At 48.3% G+C, this 21,195-nt stretch overlaps 1 protein-coding gene across 1 annotated transcript in view; it reads right to left on the bottom strand.

The window, feature by feature from the left end:
* The window catches only part of Arhgap25 (Rho GTPase activating protein 25), a 74,407-nt gene that overhangs the window by 18,425 nt on the left and 34,787 nt on the right, over positions 1 to 21,195 (bottom strand). The window contains 2 exon segments of the mRNA XM_028853669.2: positions 13,984 to 14,100; positions 17,997 to 18,084. Coding sequence (XP_028709502.1) covers positions 13,984 to 14,100; positions 17,997 to 18,084 — 205 coding nt within the window.

The following is a 21,195-nucleotide window of genomic DNA, read 5'->3' as shown; positions in this document are numbered from 1 at the left end:
TCTGTGGTGGTTTGAAAGAGAACGGTCCCCATAGGCTCATAGATGTGAATTTTGGTCATCAGGGAGTGGTACTATTTGAAAGGATTAGAAGGTATGGCCTTGTTGGAGGAAGTGCGCCACTGGGGGTGTGGGCTTTGAGGTTTCAAAAGCCCAAGCCAGGTCCAGTGGCTTGCTCTTCTTACTGCCTGCAGATCCAGACGTAGAACTCTCAGCTGCTTCTCCAGCACCATGTCCTCCTGCATGCTGCCACGCTCTCTGTTTTGACAATAATGGCCTTCTGGAACTGTAACCCCGCCCCAGTTAAATGCTTTCTTTTGTGGGAGTTGCTGTGTTCATGGTGTCTCTTCACAGTGATAGAACAGTGGCTAACACAGACTTCTTTCCCACAATAAAGACATACCTCTAAGCGACAGCTTAAGGAGGGCAGTGCGGAGTTGCAATCGTCATTAAGTCTCGTCCCACCATTAAATTACCTGTGCTCTGATCAGGAAAGGCAAGGTGACCCTGGCTAACAACCATTTGAAAGAGAACAACAGGACTATGCTTAAAATAATTCTGGCACTATGTAACATGTGTGCTGTTCTAAATCTCCTATCTGCCTAAGCAGGCAGACTGGCAGTCTCCTGATGCTGTTTAAACTATTTGAAGTGTAACCTGGGGCCAGGACCTGAAGAGATGTAAGGATGACAGCGTATGTAAAATGCATAAGCCTAAGGTGCAAGTAGCTAATGAAATCTTGTACCGGGGAGTCGACTCTTACTTGGCCATTAGCCCCAGATAACCCAGCACTATTAAAGAGATTCCCCTCATCTCTAAGTGTATTTCTCACTGAGAGAGCATATTATTTCCATTCCATTATGACAGATAGCCCACTGCATCCCAGGGCCTCAGCTCCAGGCTTGGCTTCTGAATGTGCCCTGCCCCAGCTACTCATCTGGCAAGTTTACCAATGCCTCCAAGGCTCAGTGTGGTTGAGAGGGAAGTGACTATGATGGCACTGTCACCTCAGGGCTGCTGTCAAGATGAAATGAATGAGAAACAGTAAGCAGAGTGCCTGACAAGCTTCAAGTTTAGTGCTGTCTTAAATACGTTAAAAAAAATGGGGGTCAAAATGGAGACTGACAGAAACAGCCCCGAATGTACAGCCTCAGGAAATTCAAATGACTTGTCTTCGGGTCTTGTTTAAAGGTAACGCAGGAAAATCAAGAACTGAATTCTACTGGTAACATGGAGCATGGAAGCACAAGAGCCAGCCCATCACCTGGTTATCTCATACCGAGTTAAGCCATTAAGGTCTTTTGTAGAATTCAGAGTGTTTGCTCTACTTTCAAAAGCACAGCTGTGGTGAACATGTTCACTGGAATGTCCACACACGAAGGCCTAATATTTGCTTATTGTCGAATTAATTAGTGTCTGGATAGATGAACACAGACATTTCATGCTGTTGAACTATTTTCCTGGGGCGACTTTCTGCATGTTGAACTACAGGGTCAAGTGGTTTGACCTGATGGTATGCAAATTGCTTTGCAAAACTATTTTTCCAAATTGCACAGCCTCCAGCAGAGCAAGCGTGGGCCAGCTCCACCTCGGCTCTGTCAGCACCCAGCTCTGTAATTTCCCCACCCCTGAGCCTGATAAGATTAGATCTACGTGAAGGCAGTCAAGGCCTACCTGTTCTTCCCACAAGCTCCACGGCTCCCCTGTACCCTTCAGGTTCAGAGGGCGATGGATTCAGTTCTGTCCAAACCTGGGCTCTGTCCTAGAAGCTGGCCCTTTGCAAAGTCTCTTGGTTCTCCCCCTGAATCACTGGCTGTTCTCCTCCATCCAGACACTAGTTAATATGGATTCCACCTGTGAAGAAGGGTATCGGATCCTGAATCCCCGTGTCCCTCTGCTTCAGTATCTGGCATTTTCAACCCCTCTGGCACTTACTTCTCTAACCCACTGGTCTGTTAGAGCACCACTGCCCTGCTTCTGAGGTCATACACCTCTTCCTCGGTTGCCACAGCAGTGTTCTTCAATTGGCCCTCAGTGCCAGATGGCTCCTCCCTTGTGGTATCGGGCTCTGATCCTAAATCTGCCCAGACGTTGCCTATTTGACTTCAGTGCATCTCAGTGCTGGCCTAACGTCCACCTACCATTTTTGTATGACCTACTAACGTGTATTCAAAGGCACCTCACTCTGATGCTCCCCAAACACAGTGCTCTCCAGTTTCTATGTTCTCCAACGCTCTTCTCCCTCCCACGTCTGCTCCCTTCCCCGCCTCCTGGAATTCTATTTGTCCCTCCTGGAACTTTTCTGACGTCATCATCATCCCTGCCAGGCCTTCTTGCTCTCAGGTAGAGAGATGACATCCCACTGTGTGTGCCCTTCTTCTTCTCTGCCCATTCCATCCCTCTCATGTAGGGCTATTGGGACCCGCGTGTCTGTGTCTGGGCATGTGACCATAAGTTCCTGTGGTTAGAAAACACAGGTAAAGTCTCTTTTCTCCCGCTGTGAGCCCGAGGGCTCAAGGAGGGTGGGCAACAGATTCTGCTCAATTACTTAGTGGATTAATATTAGTATTTTCTAAAACGCATGGCTATTCTGGCATTTCTTTGCTTGGAACACTAGCAGTCATCACGTATATTAATCCAGTTCCCTCTGTAATGGTCATCAAGTGGCCAGCACGGGCCAGCAGCAGCCTTGTGGAATGACAGGGAGCACAAAGACCTTGTCATTGCCTCCAATTACCCAACTTCCCATTATGAAAATGAAAGGACCACACAGAAAATGCTGAGACAGTCAGAATGTTCAAGACCCCACAGAACTGGGCTTCTGTCTGCTATGAAAGGAGCTGGATAGATATTTCCACTGTGCCAGATCACGATTGAAATGACTTAAAACACAGACAGTCATGCCGCACTGGGAAATTCTCTCTGAGAGGCACAGAGAACCACTGTCAGAGGGAAAGGCAAATGTCTTCTGGAGCATGGATTGTGGGCACCAGTGGGCCACTAGATCCAGATGGGAACAAATAGCCCAAATATACCGAGAACCAAGAAAAGTCTGACTTCCCTGTTCCTCCGGGTCCACACTCAGCTGTTCTCATGTAGCTCTTAGCAGGATATCCATTTCTCAATATTACGTTCCCCTCCAACAACCCTGCCCTGTCAGGTCTGACTTGGTCAGTCCACTGAGAACTGAGGGCATCATGTTATACAGAGATAGTGCCGTATCCCAGAATGCACTAGTCCAGTCGTCGTGAGAGCTGGGTTCCGAATCCTTGCCACTCTTGAGCCTCACTGCCTTTTCACTCACTTCCCCGCCCCCTCCCTGCTTCAGCAGGTCAGCTGACTCCTCCCCAGGGAAGACATAAACAAGGCTGGCTCCCAGGCCCTGCCCCCACCCTCCTCCTCAACAGGGTCTTCCTCTCTCAGAGGAAGAAGAACCCTGTTCTTCCTCCACCATCTGCTTTCTGAGCCTGTCAGCTCCGTCCTTTCCAGCTCTTCCGAGACTTGCTCTTTAAGAGTCAATCTACATCTTTGCCAATTTATAAAGACCAATCCTTTACCTCAGCTCTGCAAAGCAGCAACTCTTACCGTTTTCTATTTGCCATTGTTCTCACAAAATGTGTGTCTACTTCTGGAGGGCGTTTCCTCCCTCACATCCCATTGAATTTATTCAGTTCCCAACTCTCAACTCATCAAAGTTTAATTTTCATAGCTCATCTCTTTGCAGCAAAACTTCTTGGTGATAGCGGATGCCTTCCCAATGGCCAAATCCTACTTTGGACTTGGGATGATTCCGTACCTGCTGGTCTTCTCCAAACACCGATAGTCCTGTGTTGCCTTTCTTTCCATTCCTCTCCACGTGCCTACAGAAATTCCATTCTCATCCTGGTGGCTCCCCTGTGCCTCCTTTCCATGTCTCCACACATTTGGGTACCACCTAAAAACCAGTGACCACACCCTGCTTCCTCCCCCTCCTCTATTTCCCTCAGTCCACACAGAACAGCTCGTCTCCCAGGGTCTTCTTCAATCCCACACTCCTCCTGCTTCCTCTTTAGTCCCAGCTCTTCCACTCCCAGCATTCCTCACAACCCACAGCATTTAGACAGTCAACCAAGTGTCAAGTGCCATGAGAACCCAAAGCCTCTGGCAACAGGTGCCTAACGCAAACGGACCAATTAGCAAGACTGAGGGCATCACACTGGAGTTATCCCTAAACACTCTCTGCCTCCAAACAGACTGGGCCACCTGAAACATGTTAACCCCCTCCTGCCTCACTGCCACTGTTCACGTTGTTACAGTTTGGAGGGAGGGACAACTACGTTTCTTGCAAATTTCTCCTGCAGAATGCACAAAATCATCCAGCAAATCATCTGCAGGATCTTTGAAGCTTGAGGTCGTGTTAGAATAAAAAGGAGGCTTGCACTTAAAAACTTGAAAGCTGATGCCTGGAACTAAACACCCAGTCTTCCTGAGTTTGGAAGACGTAGGGAGGGGATGGAGCCCTCTCTGAATGCACAGATCTCCCCACTCACGCGCTCTCTCATCACCTCTTATGTAGTTTGTGATGATTTATTTAAGCAGCACTCTTCCATGGGCTGTGAGAGCCTCCGAGACAGACAGCCCGTCTGGTTCACCTATTTTTATCTCCTGGCACAGAGGCTGCCTTAGACCTCAGGAACATTCCACCTGCTGTCTCCTCCCATGCTCTCCACTCTCCACACTTCCCTCTGCTCAGCATTTCTCCGAACTCCCTCGTGTCAAGGAGACCAATGGCCTTTCCACTTTTTGATTGTGGGGTTAGATTTCCAGGCTCATCTCAGCTGTTCAGTCAGCAGCGTGGGGCCCAGTAGGTCACGCTTCCCCTCTCGCAACACTTTCTAGTGGCTCCTGGAACTACCCTCTCTGGCTTCCTCATTCATATCATCGTCTGCTCTCACCCTCCTCCAGGGCTTCTTCCTTTCTCCCTGACCTCCAAGCACTAGCTTGTCCCAGGCACTCTCTTCCCTGTCCTAACCCACTTCCGTATAAACCCATGACTTTAAATTCCTCCAGGATGAAATCCCCAAACTAACTTCGTATCTGTAGCTTAGAACTCAGCCAAAGCCATTCCCTCTATGGAGAACTCAGCACATGCCCTAGAAACAGGAGGGCCACTGTGTCCCTTCTTCCACGAAAGAAAGTATCCTTTGGCTGGACACAGGCCTTTAATCCCAGCACTCGGGAGGCAGAGGCAGGCGAATCTCTGTGAGTTCAAGGCCAGCCTGGACTACAGAGTGAGTTCCAGGAAAGGCTCCAAAGCTACATAGAGAATGCTGTCTCAAGCCCCAACCCCCAAAGTACCCTATGCTTGTCTTGGTCAGTTTATATCATTCCTCATGCAGACCACATGGGAGTGTGGCATCCAAAGCAGATCCTTGAGTTCAAAACACACACACACACACACACACAGAGAGAGAGAGAAAGAGAGAGAGAGAGAGAGAGAGAGAGAGAGAGAGAGAGAAAGAGAGAGAGAGAGAGAGAGAGAGAAGAGAGAGAGAGAAGAGAGAGAGAGAGAGAGAGAACTGCACCAACTGTACTGGTCTTGTTCTCTGGGTCCTCACCTTTACCTTTGTTTGTTTGTTTGCTTGTTTGGTTGGTTGCGTTTTGTTTTGGGGACAGGGTTTCTGTATATCACAGCCCTGGCTGTCCTGGAGCTCGCTTTGTAGACCAGGCTGAACTTGAACTCACAAAGTAATCCCAGAGGGCCGGGAATAAAGGCATGTGCCACCACCCAGCCCTTATCTTTACCTTTGCTTCCAGACACACATGGAAAAGCCTGGATATGGGGAGAGAAGGTGAGGCAGCTCAGGGACAAAAATCAGAGAGGCCAGTGAGGGAAGAGGCCAGTGAGGGAAGAGGCCAGTGAGGGAAGAGACCAGTGAGGCCGGCCTAGGTGGTGCCCACCCCTTCAGGGCATCTGGACTCCATAGTTCTGATCTTGGCTGCAATGTGAGGTCCAATCAATTCATTCACTAGAGCTCACTGTCACTCTGAGCCAATCAGTTAGCAGAAGCGCTTCCATCTTAACAGTTATAAAAGTCAGCCTATAAGTATAGCCACTGTGTGGTTGCAATATAAATTTATAATTGCTAAATGCAACACAATCTTCACAGCAATTGACTGGTTTGTTTTTTAACTTTATTATTAAAAACTTGCAAAATATGATAAAATCAAAATATGATAAAAATATCATACACCGAAATAAGGTGGGTTCAGATTAGAAATTTCTCTAAGATCTTATTTCAGTCAATTGGTGAATGCCAATTCTAACTGTATATCAGTTCATTAAGCTGTACAGGCTTTGGCTAATTTTTGAATGGTGCAACTGACTGATTTACTTGGGCTAATCTGAAGCTGGAAACTGAGAAGCTAGTAGACTCAGGTTAGAAATTTGCCTAAAGCCATATTTCTTTTCTGGGACTCTCTGTGCAACAGTTTTATCTGGTTTTATTAAAGTCAATGAGAAGGCAGGCTACTGTCTTAAAAAAAAGCTAAGAAAACAAAACAGGGGCTGGAGGGGGGGAAGCTCAATGGGTAAAGCATTTGCTCTGCAGGCGCCAGTACCCGAGCTTGGTCATCAGTTTAGTCCGAGAGAGGTGAAGACTGTCAGGTCCCAGGGCTCACTGGTCAGCAGCCTAAACCTGAGTTCCAGGCTTGCAGGAGACCACATCTCAAAATGTTAGATGGAGGGCTCCTGAGGAATGACACCCGAGGTTGATCTTGGCCTCCATGTGCACATACTTAGTGCACGTGCGTGCATGTACACACACACACACATACACACACACACACACACACACACACACTTTTTTTTTAAGGGATTGGACTATAGTTCATAGCATTTGCCTATCATGCATGAAGTCTTGGATTTTACACCACAGTACCCGCCCCCCAACTCACTGTAACGATATTTAAGACATCATTCATGTCCAGGGAGGATCCAGGGATAGAGCCTCCTGGTGTTTTTCCCATAGTGCTCCAGCACCAGCTATAACCATCTTATCCTTCTAATATCCTCCCCAATTTTTCCTCAGTCTTCAGACCTAAGGCTTTGAACAGGAGATGCCTTGTCCTGACAGCCCACGACAGTGACATCCTGTTCTCACAGATTAACACAGCTGCCCCTTCTGTTCCCTGTCCATCCATCTTCCGTCCTCAGCCCCAGAGATCCCTCCCCAGAGTGGCTGCAAAACCCCAGGGCACTGAGTGGTGTAGAGAAGTGAAAATGGCTAGATCAGCTGTGACCTCCCCCTGTATCTTGTCCCTCCTCTGTCACCATTCAGTTTCTCTGAACCCTTCCCCCGCAGCCAGACCCCAGCACTGCCCCTGTGCCGGCTTCACGGTTTCCCAGGACTCAGTTTCAGATGCACACCCTATCCCGACACAGAGTACAGAGCATCTGAGAAGAGTGCCCTATCGTGGAAGAGTGACAAAATAGGAAAGAAATACCTCTCTTCCGGAGCTTGGGGGCTCTCTTCCTGAAGTTCCAGCAAAAGAGGAGCGCCAGGGTGGGAAAGCCACAACCCAGTTCCCAGTGCGGCATCTTGGGGACGTGAGGCATGGCTGCCGAGCACTCTGCCTCAGAGACAGAAGCCAGTCTGGCCTCTCTTCCTGCACTGCCAGAGCTAACTGTCCTCTCCGGCTTCCAGATCAGCACATGCTTGCAAAGGCTGCTCAGGCTCTGACTCCTGGGCGGAACCCTAGGGATGTGTCGGCACCTGCCCGGCCCTTTCCCAACCTTCTTCCTACTCACCTTTACACACAAGAGGCTGGCTCCCTCGGCTTTCAGAGAGTAAACATAAAGCTGTCAGAACACAATAAAAATAAGTGCCTCCTTTTACTTAGCAGCTAATTGTCAGCCGCCATTCAGGGGACAGCTCTGAGGTGGGTTAAAAGAAAGAAAGAAAATCCCACACGCAAGCGTTTACCAGCATCGCGCCATATATCAAGCTGTCTGGCAGGAACACAGAATGCCACTTAGCCTTTATGAAGCCAGCCCACCATCTCCTGGAAAGGCTTTCAGAGACACACATGGCTCAGTCAGGGTCTTCTGAGATAATGATCTCAGAGGTAGGCTGTTGGGTGAAGCAAGCCATTCCCCCACCCCCTCCTCTTGAGAAGACATTGCTGCAGCTGACCCTGTGCACCCTAGAGAGCACCTCAGAGGTACAGGCAGGGAGAGAACTGCCAGGAAGGGCCTGGGGCAGTCTCGTCCTGCCAGCCAAGTGTTCACCCCTCTGTCATTCCCCAGGCAGGAATCGGGACTCATCTTTGACACCCCCTTCTCCCTCCGCACGGAATTCACACCCGAGTCCTGGCGGTGCCACCTCTAGAGTGTTGTGCAAACCTGTTTGATTCTCCCAGTTCCACTGCCCTCTTCCTGTACAAGCTGCCACCCATCCACTCCCGCCTGGTCTACTGCCTTTTCTCTGGGCCTCCGGCCCAGGCTATGATGCACAGAGCAACTAGAATGAGCTTTTAAATTCAATCTGACGTCATTGCCTTCTTTCTTGAACCTCTCTCCCCAATGGCTACCTGTTGGTCCTAGTAACCAGCACATTCACCAGCTGTCCCTACTGCTACTGGCTACCCTCACCCCACCCTGACCCCCACCATACGCTCACCTTTCTGTCTCGAGACATTTGCAGGTGCTCTTCCTTTTGATACACACACTGTTCCTTTCCCTGCTTTTCTGTCTGGTTCACCCCTCCTGCCCATTTGGAGTTCAGTGTGAGTCATTTCTAGTTCAGGGAAGCCCGCCTCCATCTCCTTCACACAGATTTCCTTTCCTTTGTGTCTGGCATTTTTATTCCGTGACACATTTTCACTTTTATATTTTAAGGCAGGTTCTATCCCAGTCTGACCTAGAACTCATTCTGTAGCCCAGGCTGGCTTCAAACTCTCCGTGAGCCTTCTATCTTAGGTCCCAAGTGCTGGAATTATAGGCGTGAACAATCACACTCGGCCTTCAGAGTGTTATTCAAAATTATCATTTTATATTATCCCTTGGTTTTTAAATTATAATTTTAGTGTGTTTTAGTAGCCTATGAGTTCCTTGAGAGAGTGCTTTCCTTCTCTTGCCCAATGGGGAGGACCAGTGAGTCTTTCTCCCTGGTGCTGGCATGTGATCACTGGAGAGTTTTAGAGTGAATGAATAGATACATGTCTTTCTTATGTTTAGGAGCTAGAGGAAGGGGAGATGAGAGAGTTGGTAGAAATAAATAAAAGCTATCAGGCTTAGCTAGAAAAAAAAAAGACTAGGCCACACAGAATAAGGGATGGCACATCCCATAGCTGCACTGTGCTGTGGATTGTGAAACCATGTTCTGAAGGGCATGAAGAAATAAAAGAGCAGAGGAAGAAAAACTCCTTGAGGCTTATAGTAAGTTAATATTTACATGGCATAAGCCTTGTGTTGGCAAATCCACAAAGAAACCTAAACAAAGGAGCTGAACCCTGTCTTCTGACAGGAGCATCAGAGAGAAGGATGAAACCTGGACTTGAGGATGTGGTCTCCATGCAGAGGAGAGGAGTCTAGAGAACACACACACACACACACACACACACACACACACACACACACACACACCAGAATTGAGGCCTGGGATGAGCTATTAGAAGCTGATTGCCTCTGTTCTCTTTCCCTGCTTAACTCGGCAAGACTTTGGGGTTACATCCCCAATTTCCAGGCTACTGATGCTGGGCCCGTCTATCCAGCGGTTCCTGTGCAAACAGCTAGCCTGCTAGAAAACACCAAGCTGCTTCTCCCCAAGGAGATGTGGGACCATGCAGAGTCTGCCAGAAGGGAGGAACAGCTGAGAAGCCAGAGACCTGGGGCCACCTTTCAGCGACAGGAGCAGGAGAAGGTGTCAGTTCTGCCCAGAGTGGCTTCTCTCATTTAACGCTGGCTCTCAGGCAGGCTACAGGTGCAGAGAACACCCTGCTGTGGAAGGCAAAGCTCTTCGAGTTCAGCTATCATTCTGGCTAGTTTCCATGCTTTCGTTGGATTTCCTAATGATGTCTTTGGATCAAAAAGAACTTCAACAAGGCTTGCTGTTGACATGCTCCATGGGAAATAATTCTAGAAGGAGCACTTCCCTTCACTGAGTCCTGTCTTGGCTGAGCATCAGCCAATGGCAAGAGTAGCCTGGGAGAATGACCCAGGGTGACTCTGCTGTGGAGGAGTTCTTCCTTAACCAGTCCATTTAACACACGCCAGGTACTATTTCAATCCTGGGGTACACAGAGAAAAACAATTCCTGCCAAACAGATTGAAGACTTGATCCCAGTGAGGGGGACTAGGAAATAAATATTTCTCAAAAGTTACAAAGGGTTTACATGCTGGAGAGAGAGAAAAAAGAACAGAGGAATAGGGAGGGCTGGGCTAGATAAAGACAGCTACTAAATGTTAAACAGAAATGCCCAGATGGGAATTACTGAGGTGATCTTTAAGCAAAAGCCCGAAGAAAAACAAGCAAACAAAAAATACACAAGTAAGCAAGCCATGCAGAGGATTCTGAACAGAGAACAGCATGTGCAAGGGCCCTAAGGCAGGGGCATGCCTGTGGTGTCTGAGGAGGCTGGTGATGCTAGAGTGCAGTGGTGTGGAAGGAGGTTTAGAAAGCAAGGACGAAGAGGTAATTAAGGGGACAGTGTGCATTGTGGATCAGTATACAGCTTTTAGCTTTCACGTGGAGACGGGAAGAGTAGGAAAGGGTTGAGCAGAGGGGACTTGACCTGACCGTTGTCAGGCCCATTCTGACGGATGGCATCAGCATGTCTGTCAGAGGGAAGATATGCAAGTTTAGCAGTGGGTTTGAGCAGGTGATTTTCGATCAGGTGGAGAGGTGAGGGTAATGAGAAGTGGCCGAGCTATGCATGGGAAAGGCACAGTTGTCCTAGGGTTGGAATGAGCTGGCAACGTGTCTTAGTGATGTCACAGTTTGGGGAGTACGTCCTGCTATCCACTTGCAGTTCATTGATGGCACCATACAAAGAGCCCTGGCTCTGGCCCTGACCTTCTCCAGATGGTCTCCTGGGGGTGGCCATCTACTCTTTGGGGTCTGAAGTTCCCTCAGTTAACATGGGAAGGACGGGAGCAATGTCACGGCTGCAGTGAAGCTCTGCTGTCTGCAATCCATGTTTGGTCTGTGGGAACGACTTTTCTAAGAAGTGCTGTATGGTACTTGCCTTTACAAACCAAAGGCAGTCCTGTGCTTTGAGATCATTGAGAACCATGTGCTCATTCTTCTTACATACTGTGTCCCCAGTCTGCTTAGATTAACTGACTTCTAAGAAAAGCAACCTAATCGATCTTACTGTATTTTGGACTCCTGAGGTGCCATGTATCACTCCTTTGAGGCTCAGTCATGCCCCTGCCTGGGAACAATGAATGTGCAGGTAAGATATGGTTCCTAGACTAAAGACTATCTGCTGAGATCAGCCAGGCCTTGACAGCAAAGGGCCCAATGAAGAGGACAAAAACAGCCTGCAGGTACAGGCTGATCCTAACTGGCTGTGGCTTCGCGTGCTGTTCTGAGTCAGTATGGCCCTAAAAACCATTTCCTCCCTTTGAGACCCCTAGAAAAGCTTGATCAAGACAGGAGTTCTTCGTTCCTTTTTGATGTCCTATTGGCTAGGATGTTCAATAGATAGAGAGGGCAGCCTTTGTTCGAGAGGTGAGATCAGAACTCTTCAGTCTCAGGCAAATGACACCAAGGGTCGGTTTTCCTTAGTTTACTCCGTGACACTGCCACATTGGTCCAATGAGTAGTCATCACAACCACAGCTAATACCATTCCCTGAATAAGTCCACAGTGCTCTCCCACTCCTAGGACTAAAACTCCATTTCCTCCTCAGGGTGGAGGCTGAGAGCTTGACAAGAGGAACTTTTGAATATGGGGACAGAGGTCAGCATGGCCAGACTCATCCAGGTGGTAGAAGGCCCAGGGCCCAGGGAGAGCACAGAGCAGATGCAGTTAGATAACACCCATCACCCCTGCCAACGACCAAAGCCCCTCAGTGTGAAAAGGATGTCTCAGCAGGCTTTTGATCTTGAAGTCAGGGGCTTAAGGAAGGTCCTGGTGAAGACATTCCAGGGGGAAGCAGCACAGGATCGAGCTTTCATATGATAAAAATAAATAAATAAATAAAACCTTCTTGGCACAGTTACCATAATAAAAGCTTGTGTTTAGGACTTGGGAAACAGCCAATGGAGCCATGGCGCTTTCTGTGCATTGGTGCAGATGTTAATGAAAGCCTTGGCAGACACACTCCTATCCTATGGCTTCTTTCTCCAAGCCCCTCCTGGCAGGCCACAGGACCCAAGTCCCCAGACGGAATCCTGACCTCAGCTGAGCCAGGTGGAGTTTCTTTCTCAGGAGTTAACAATGGGGCTGCAGAGGCTGGGCTGGTGCTGGCAGAGACGTTGGCTGGCATAAGAATATATGTGGGACGAGTGTGGGCATGAGGGACAGGAACCAGGCAGGTGTGCAAAGAAAAGTCACTGGGTGAAGGTATGGCCCCAGAGGAACTGATAGAATTCCATTTCTCAGTTCTTGTCCCTGTGGAGCCCAGGGGAGTTCCTGTCCCCAGTGTATCTACCCAGCCTTTTGGCTACTTAACAGCACTGGACAGGATTTCTATTCTGCATCAAAACAGTCTTTGGAATGACTCAATAAGATTCTATGACAGGGACTAGAGAAATGGATCAGCAGTGAAGAGGGCATCTCTCTATGCAGAGGATGAGAGTGTGGCTCCAGCACCCATAGGCAGCCCACTGCCTGTGGCTATGGCTCCAGGAGATCTGACACAGTTTTCTGGCCTCCACAAGCACCACATACATGTATGCATGCGCGCGCGCGCACACACACGCACTCACTCACAAATCATAAAAATAAACCTCTAAAAAGATTTTATAATAACATGGAATAACTCAGTTAGAAAGCATACAAAATTTCATACATTCTACATTTATCTTTCAGAAAAAAAATATATGTACATACAACGCTGGAACAAAGAGGCTCTAAACTCAAAAGGACTAATTTTTTTTTCAATTTTACATAAAATTATTTTGGTATTCTTGTAATTTCTGAAAGAAACTGTTGGGAAATCATATCAATATTTAACCATGAATGCTCCCATAAATGAGTTCTAAATAAGAGACAACATCAATAATTAATTACATATTTATAGTTTTCCTGGAGTCAACACAAATAGTTCATTTACCTAAAATGTTGGAAAATGGTATTTTGTGAACTTACCCATTTGAATTATTCTATGGTTTTATGAAATGAAGAAAACATGCTACACTCATATCTGTTGATCTCATACATACTTTGCATTAGGTTTTTGTTGTTTGTTTTTCGTAGTCAGGTCGTTGCCCAAGGGTGAAAATATCACTAGGATGCCCAGAGACCTCAAACACTGTGTATGCCCTAGAAAAGACTAACTGCAGAGTTTACCACACATCTGTAAGACCCGGAGAGCTCTTCCCCTCCCTTGGGGGCAGCTGTCCTTCTGTACTGACCAGCCTTGATTGCACATCTTATCATTAGACTTCTCAGATCCATAACGGACATACCCATGGCACAGTAAGAGTTAAGGCTACCAGGAACCCAGGTCAGCTAGCCAACCTCTTCACCTCAGAGACAGTACTTTAGCTAAAGTGGAGAAGGCCCTACTTTCGGGGTGTCACACTCCTTTGCTGGCCAAGGCAAAGGACTCACTATGATTCCTTTTGATCTGGAGTTGGCTCCTTGAGGTGAGCTAGGAGGGTGTCCCGATCCCCAGAAGCCTCTTCCCCCATACTCAGCAGAGGGCCTGACTTATGCCAGTGGCTTCAGGGGCCTCTGATCCTCTCCTCTGAACAAAGAGAGACGGTGTCTGGAGCCTGCTCCCTCCTCCTCCCAAGAGGCCTGCTCAGAAGCGGTTGTATGTGCGAGTCCTTACCTCCAGAGGGCGTGCCGGCCACTCTCCTGAGGAACTTAACCCACTCCTCCATCTCTACCTGAGAGCTGGCCATGAGGATGTAGGAGTCTTGTCCTATGCGGTTCTGGTCACATGAGGCTGGAGGAAAGAGAATACATGGGGAGGTTGTAGAGTGGGAGGAGCCCGAGCCAGGGGATGGGGGTGGGGAGTGGGGGAGGGTTGGGGGTGAGGTGAGGAGGGTCTTGAACCTGGTTTCTTAGTTCAGTGAAGTCCCGAGAGTCAAGTGCTATCTAACGTTGCCCAGGGGCCCCGAATCGTGCTCCACTTTTACGGCTTTAGCCAATGGCTTATTTCTATTGACAAGTCACTGAATACAGGGCTCCCTGCTGGCAGAGAGCCGCCTCCACAGAGGTCAGAAGCCATTTGCTACTGACAGGAAGAGCAACTGCAGCATTCAGTGCAGCATTCAGTTCAGCGTTCAAGGAGACTTCTGGTCCCCATGCCCACAACAGATGCTTCCCAAGACAGCCTGAGCTCAGCTGTGGAGATCCGGAAGGGAACAAAAGCCCCAGGCAAGAAGGACCGTGGGTACCAGAGTGCCTTTCTCATAGAACTGGTGTCTCCGTCACAGATGTTGGGGCCATGGAGTCTTGCAGAGGTGGGATTCCAATGCTTAGTTAAGGGGCACATGGAGATTGTCAGGGCCTTGTTTACCAGTCTCACTTTAAACTAAATAAAGCTTAAATGTATCAAGTGAGCAAAAAGATGGTAGAAAACACAGAGAGGACAAAGGGGTGGCACAGGAAGGGACAAAAAAATGAGGAAAAGTGACAGAAGAAGAAATGAGGGACAGAACGGAACCTAACATCTTCCTACACCTCCCTGCGGGCAGAAATCTGCAGAGAGAGAATTTTCTTCAGCTGGTAAAGGTGTTAGAAGGGACAAGCATAACAGTAATCCCTTCGATCATTGGATGCTGATGAAGTCCCCTCTTCCTACAGCGCCACATCATCTGAGAGAGCCCATTCCAACTGTCCTAGGGGCCTAGCCCTGGATTTTCCTGCAGAATGCAGCTTTCCACCCCTTTGGTTCTGGCCTCCTGGACTGAGCATCACCAAGCCTTCTTTCACAGTTTGGGGTGAGCTGATTCTAAATCCATTTTGTCATTGTCTCAGCTCCATAAAAGCCTTTCTTGTGGGAGCTCTAGGGGTAAAATTGGAAGCAATAAATGCTCAGGAAAGAACTAAAAACTACCTGAGTAGCCACAGAGTCCCTTTGAGATGGAGTGGGGAGTCGTGATGTTACCAGCTTACGGTTATTAGGACTGAAGCCCAGAGATGCCAGGTATCTACCCACTGGAGACCAAATGCCAGGCAAGGCTGCTGCTCTCCTCCTCCCTATGGATGTCCTGATGGGCAGAATCTATCTAAAGTCCTCTCTGCTGTGAACACACTTCAGTCTGCTGTACTGTCAAAATACCTCTTGGTTTACTGGCTCCAGGAACCCCTTTGGTTCTGCCATGAGAAACCCCACTGGGAAACATTTCCTCTGGCCACTACCTCTGAATTGTCTCGTTGCACAAGTCTCCTTATTGGTATCCATCCCTATTCTGTCCTCATCCCTATAACTTACATTTTACTCTCAAATGACATGAATTTTAAACATGAGCCATGTCATGCCACTGTACCTAGAACTTCCCAGTGGCTTTCCATCCTTCTGGCATAGACGTTCAGTTTCGTATAATTGCCAAGAACTACCTATCCAATCCCCTACTCCTAAAATCATGTCACCCTGACCACATAGTCCACTTGGAATTCTCTGGCACACGGAGGCTTGGGGATGCTGCACTAGCCATCCTTGTTCTTGGAAAGGCTTCCTCCAGCCAGACACTTAAGTTTCTCTGTTGGCATCTTCCTAAATTTACCTCAATCCCCCCTTCTCAGGGACCCATCCTCTGCCTGCTCTACTGTCAATGACTAAGCAACAACCTCCACCCTCCTCAGTCAGAACGTCTTCTTCCTTGCTTTAATTTTGCCATCAGGAAAATGATACAGTTCGCCAGGGCTATTTGGTGTGAGGCTGGATTGTTAGCTGTGTGTAGCTGTTTCTGTTCTTTGACCACCCGCCCTCATGCAGCTCCAGCTCTGAGCAGATGCTCAACACATTTGCTGTTGAATGAATGATAGCGTCTCCTAAAGTGCTAGTGTGAAGGCTGAATGAGATGTGTTACACAATGGGAGGAGAACCCTACACACTTGTTCTCAAGCTAAAGATCAGGCAGAGAGGGACACCCTTCCTCACCAGTTGCCTGCTGTAAGTTAAAGGCATAACTATGTGTACGCACTACTGTGTGGCCCTGAACCTGGGGTCTGTAGAGAGAGAGGGCCTTGACTGGGAATCCTGTTTCTTATGGCAGCATGACCTTCCTCAAGAGGAGGACTAAGAGATGAACTGAAAATTTTACGTAGCTTAGTCTAGGCTAGGTGGAGCCTTGGAAACAGCAGTAGGAACAGAGGTTCTGAGTTTAGGATTGCTATATACCCACCTGTGTAGGTAGAGGAAGATACCATGACAGGAAGAGACAGATGGACAATGAGATAGACAGAAGGAAAGACAGAGAGACTGAAAGACAGAACAGGGAGAAGGAGATGGAGAGAGCGGAAGGGAGAGAAGAGCTGCATTGAGGAACTCCTGCAGGAGGAATATGTGTGGGCAAGATGATGAAGGCCAGCCTCTTCCCTTCCCTCCCATTGAGCAGCCTTCTAGGGTGGTGGTTTACGGGGCAAACCCACAATGCACTTTCAGGGAGCTTTCCATGGAACTTTCTGGATAGAAAATGCAGTCACTGGGACACACTGTTGTGGGTGGTTGTAGTCCAGGAGTTGCATTGGGAGAGAGATCCTAGAGACATCACAGTTCAGGCGTGAAATTGATGGAGTTTTCCTGGATGGAAATGGGAGGAATGACTGGGATGGTGGGAAGAAATGGCTAGATCTTCAGATTAGAAAACAAGAGAAGCCAGGAAATCAACTGGACCTCATTTTTCCTTCTCTTTGGTGTAAATCATCAGCCAACATTAGGATTTTTCTCTGCGTTGTAATTCCCACCAGATGTTCCCAAAACCAAATATCTACATAGCACTTACTATATGCGAGGAACCACACCAAATGTTTTATCCAGACATCTCCATGTAGTCCTCACTGTCATCATTGTCCTCATTACAGATAAGTCAGAAACATCAGGGAGAATCTAGAGGGGCTGCTATACAGTGAGAGGCGTGGTCAGGGCTTGGGTGTGGGGAGATCGGTTCCAGAGAGGGTACTTTACTCCTCCGCTGCCATGCTTCCTTCTCTACCCACGGCTCTTTGTACATGGCTGTCTGTGTGAGCAAGAAGAAGAGGTCTAGGAACTCGTGACCTTCCCTGCTGGGATCAGGGCTATGGCAGCCAGACAGCATAGCACTACTATCATTCCTGGCTGGGCAGGGGCAGCCTCAGAGCAAGAGACCATGGGGGAGCCCCAAGGTGGCAGATGCAGGGGTATGTGCTAAATTTCCATTGTTCTTAATATATTCTTCTTGGAGAACAGGCACCTTCCAGCATACAGCTCATGTGCATGCAGGTGACATCTAGCACCTGTAGTCCAAGGCTAATTTCATTTCTCATTAGGTCCTGTTGGAACATAAAGGACCACTGAGATTCTACCACCTCAAACCATTCATGTGGCAGTATCACCCAGCTCAACATGTATTTCAACTGGTAGTATGATGCAATCTGGGTGAGGGAGAATGGGTGACAGCTATTCACAGTGAGGGCCCAGAGCCTCATGCTACAACTCCTGGCTCCAGGCATCCTGAAACACTCACAGGATTGCACCAAATGAGTACCCACCTGTCATGGGTGTCCCTTACGCCAGTTAATCACCTGGGATATGTTCACTAACTGTATGAAGAGCCACTATGAGTTCATAGCATGGTTGATTGATGGATTGTCACCTTGACTTCTAGGCATGAGATAGAAATGCAGGCTACCTACCTGGAATAACTTCGAAGACAAATTTCCCAGCTTCTTCGGGGTTTGTGGCGATTTCTTTGACTGTACTGCCTGGCAGATACATGGAGCCCTGAAAGATCAAAGGTTACGCTTTTATGTAATCAGCAATTTCTTACCAAGGGAGCAGTTAATTTGGGGAAACAAACAAGATGCTAACAGTAGAGTGAGGAGAGCAAGCAGAGGAATGTGGGAGCTGCTCCCAGTTTAAAGGGCATCCCTCTGACTCAGGCCTTGGCCGAGATGAGTGGCAGCTGCTGGGTACCTAGGAAAACCAGGACAAGGGCCTGACTGGAGACAGCTCTCAGAGAACCGAGTTGCTTCCACCCTGCATGCACACAACGCTCCAGCAACCTGTTGGGCTTTCCCACACTAGATCCTCACAGCAAGGACTGTCACTTCCACCATTCAGATGTGGCTTAGATTGGGAGCTAAATGGCACAGCTGATTTCTCCAGACTTAGTGACTCCCGATTTATACACACGACCCTGAGGTTGAAGGTCCTGAGTTGTCATTATTCCAAACAGTCTAAAGAAAAACCAGCAGCAGTGAACGTGGAAAGGATTAGAAGCTCAAGACATTTCCAAAATAACATCAGAAGCCTGGAAGAAGAAAGTTTCCTGAGATCTGGGAATAAAGATGTCTGAGAGAGAAAAGGAAGGAATAAGAAGGAAGAGGAGATGGAGGGAGAGAGGGAGACAGGAAGAGAGGGAGTGGGAGGAGGGAGCGAGGGAGTTTGGGTTAGTGCAGCTCCAGAGGGAAAAGCCATGTCGTTTTATACAGGAAGGAGTGCCACCAGGAAGGAAAGTGTCTTTCAGAGGTACCTCTCTCAACTGTCACTTGATACCCCAAATCACTTCATCACAACATTGTAAAGATAAAGTACTAGTGTTACTGCATGTATGTATAATCTGTTGAGCACCTGCAGGAGGCCAGACCCTGCTCAGTGCTCCAACTAGATAAGTGGAGCAGATCCTCATGGGAAATCCAGGAAGGATTGTGTTCTCAGCTGGAGAAGTGAACAAGAACCCGAGAGGTGAATTAGCTGGAAAACGGTGACTTGAACACTGGACCGCGAGAATCCAGAATTCCTGATCAGGACTTCCTAACCAGACGTGGCGCAAAGAAGCAGCAGAATTCAAGTCACTCACACTAACCAGAACGCTCGCTGCAGGTCTCCCCTCTCACTGTGCAGGGAGACCCTTGGACGTCATAAGCAAACAGGGGGTGACTAGAGGAAGATGCCCCGGGGGTAAAGGTGGGACAGTGGGGAGAGAAGGGTCCAAGCTGCGTGTAACTACTGTCACTAACTTTGCCGGTTGGCCTGGGTGGCTTCTGAGTGGAGATGGGGCAGAGGCAGAGTGCATGGCTCCTGAGAGCAGATCGAGGCCCATTCAAACGCTGTGTGAGCCAGCTGCTGAGCACAGCCATCACTGGAACTTACACTATACAGGCGCACGGTAAATGATTTAGTGTTCAGAAGAGTAATGTGGGGCTGGAGAGGTGGCTCAGCGGTTAGGAGGAGGGCCTGCTTCTCTTCTAAAGGGCCCGATTTGGGTTCCCAGCACTGTGGCCCACAACTTCTCCAGGGAATCTGACACCTCAGGCCTCCTTGGACACCTGCACTCACATGCACATACCCGCCCCCACCCCACCCATTAAACATTAAATAGAAGTCATCTTTATTTGAGTGAGAGGATGGAGATCACAGGACGGTTGTAGAACAGCCACCGACTGTGGTTTGGGATATACTGTGCCCATCAATTAGATTTCCAACAGTAAGAAATTTGTTTTGTTTTTTTTTTTTAAATTTCAGAATATTTCCCAGGTGGTGTGGCACATGCCTTTAATCCCAGCACTCAGGAGGCAGAGGCAGGTGTATCTCTGTGAGTTCAAGGCCAGCCTGGTCTATAGACAGAGTTCTAGGACAGCCAGAGCTACACAGAGAAACCATGTCATGAAACAACAACAAAAAATGTACCTTATGTTTCAGAACGTTTGTACAATATGTTATTTACCATGATCACTGGCTACATTCTAGAATAACAGTCAACACTAAGGAACAATATTTGTGACATGTTGCCACTTTTATTAAATGATATCCTTACTTCACATGTACGGAACAACTTCCTAAGTGTCCTAAGTGTCTGCGGACAGGGAATGCTCCATTTAGGCAGCTATTACTCGACAGAATTGTGAATAATTTTTTATTTGTGTTTTTCTGATGATCTAAACTTCCTACCGTGTACAAGTGCAGCTTTTACAAACAAATATGCAGAGCAGCACACAGTAAAATACCTCCTTTATAAGGAATGACCATTCTCTCCCCACAATTTGTATTTTTAGATCTGAAAGGAGTGTGTTGTTTTATCAACCGTTTCTTTATTTCAGCCGCCTGGTGGGGGTTGTGAGGTTTCCTCCCTTGGCCTCTTGGTCTGATTACTGTATTCACAGATTTCATAATAAACTGTCCTTGAGGACCGAGAACATAATTGCCTACTCATCCTCGGTCAACTGAATCAGGAGAAGCTGTGAGTTTCTCACGTGGGGAAGAAGCCGGGACTCCCACGTGACAACCGCTGTCACTAGCTTGTTTTTACAGAGCAGGGTTTCATGTGGGCTTCGTACTATGCGACCATGTGACAAGCACAGGCCCGGCAGTATGGTCTCGTTATTAATAAGAAGGGAGGATCCAGAAAAGGTAGCGATTACTGCGGAGCCCCGGGCAAGAGCGCAGTGCTCCACGGGAGGCACCTTCCCCTTTCCACACGGAGATGGCCACTACCCAGCAGCCCTTTCGGTGGGCTTGGGGTGGCCGAAGCGGCGTGGCCTCCCAGAGGATTCTCACATCACTCTGATGCACCAGCCCCCGTGATCTTGTCCTGTGTTTGCCAGACTTGATAAGATCTGTGCTGTTCATAAAGAACAGGAAGTCCAGTCACCACACTCAGAGGTCCGCAAAAGCCGGCGAGGCGGAGTCTCCGTGACTGTTTCATTTTGGTTCCACCCATCTGCTTGTCTGTTCCCCTGCTTAGCCACCTCCAGTATCCATATGTGGCTTGTCTTCACCTTCCTAATTTTGGGAGTCTATTTTCTCTGATAAGTTCTAGTAAAGCCCTTCCACCCTGCTTCCGTTACCACGGATATGAACCTGGTGGGTACGCAGCAGTCTTCGGTGCCAGGG

The sequence above is a fragment of the Peromyscus leucopus genome, chromosome 3 (genome assembly GCF_004664715.2).
Source record: "Peromyscus leucopus breed LL Stock chromosome 3, UCI_PerLeu_2.1, whole genome shotgun sequence".
NCBI classification, from domain to species: Eukaryota; Metazoa; Chordata; class Mammalia; order Rodentia; family Cricetidae; genus Peromyscus; species Peromyscus leucopus.
Note: the sequence above shows the minus strand (reverse complement) of the source record. Positions and strands in the feature narration are given on the sequence as shown.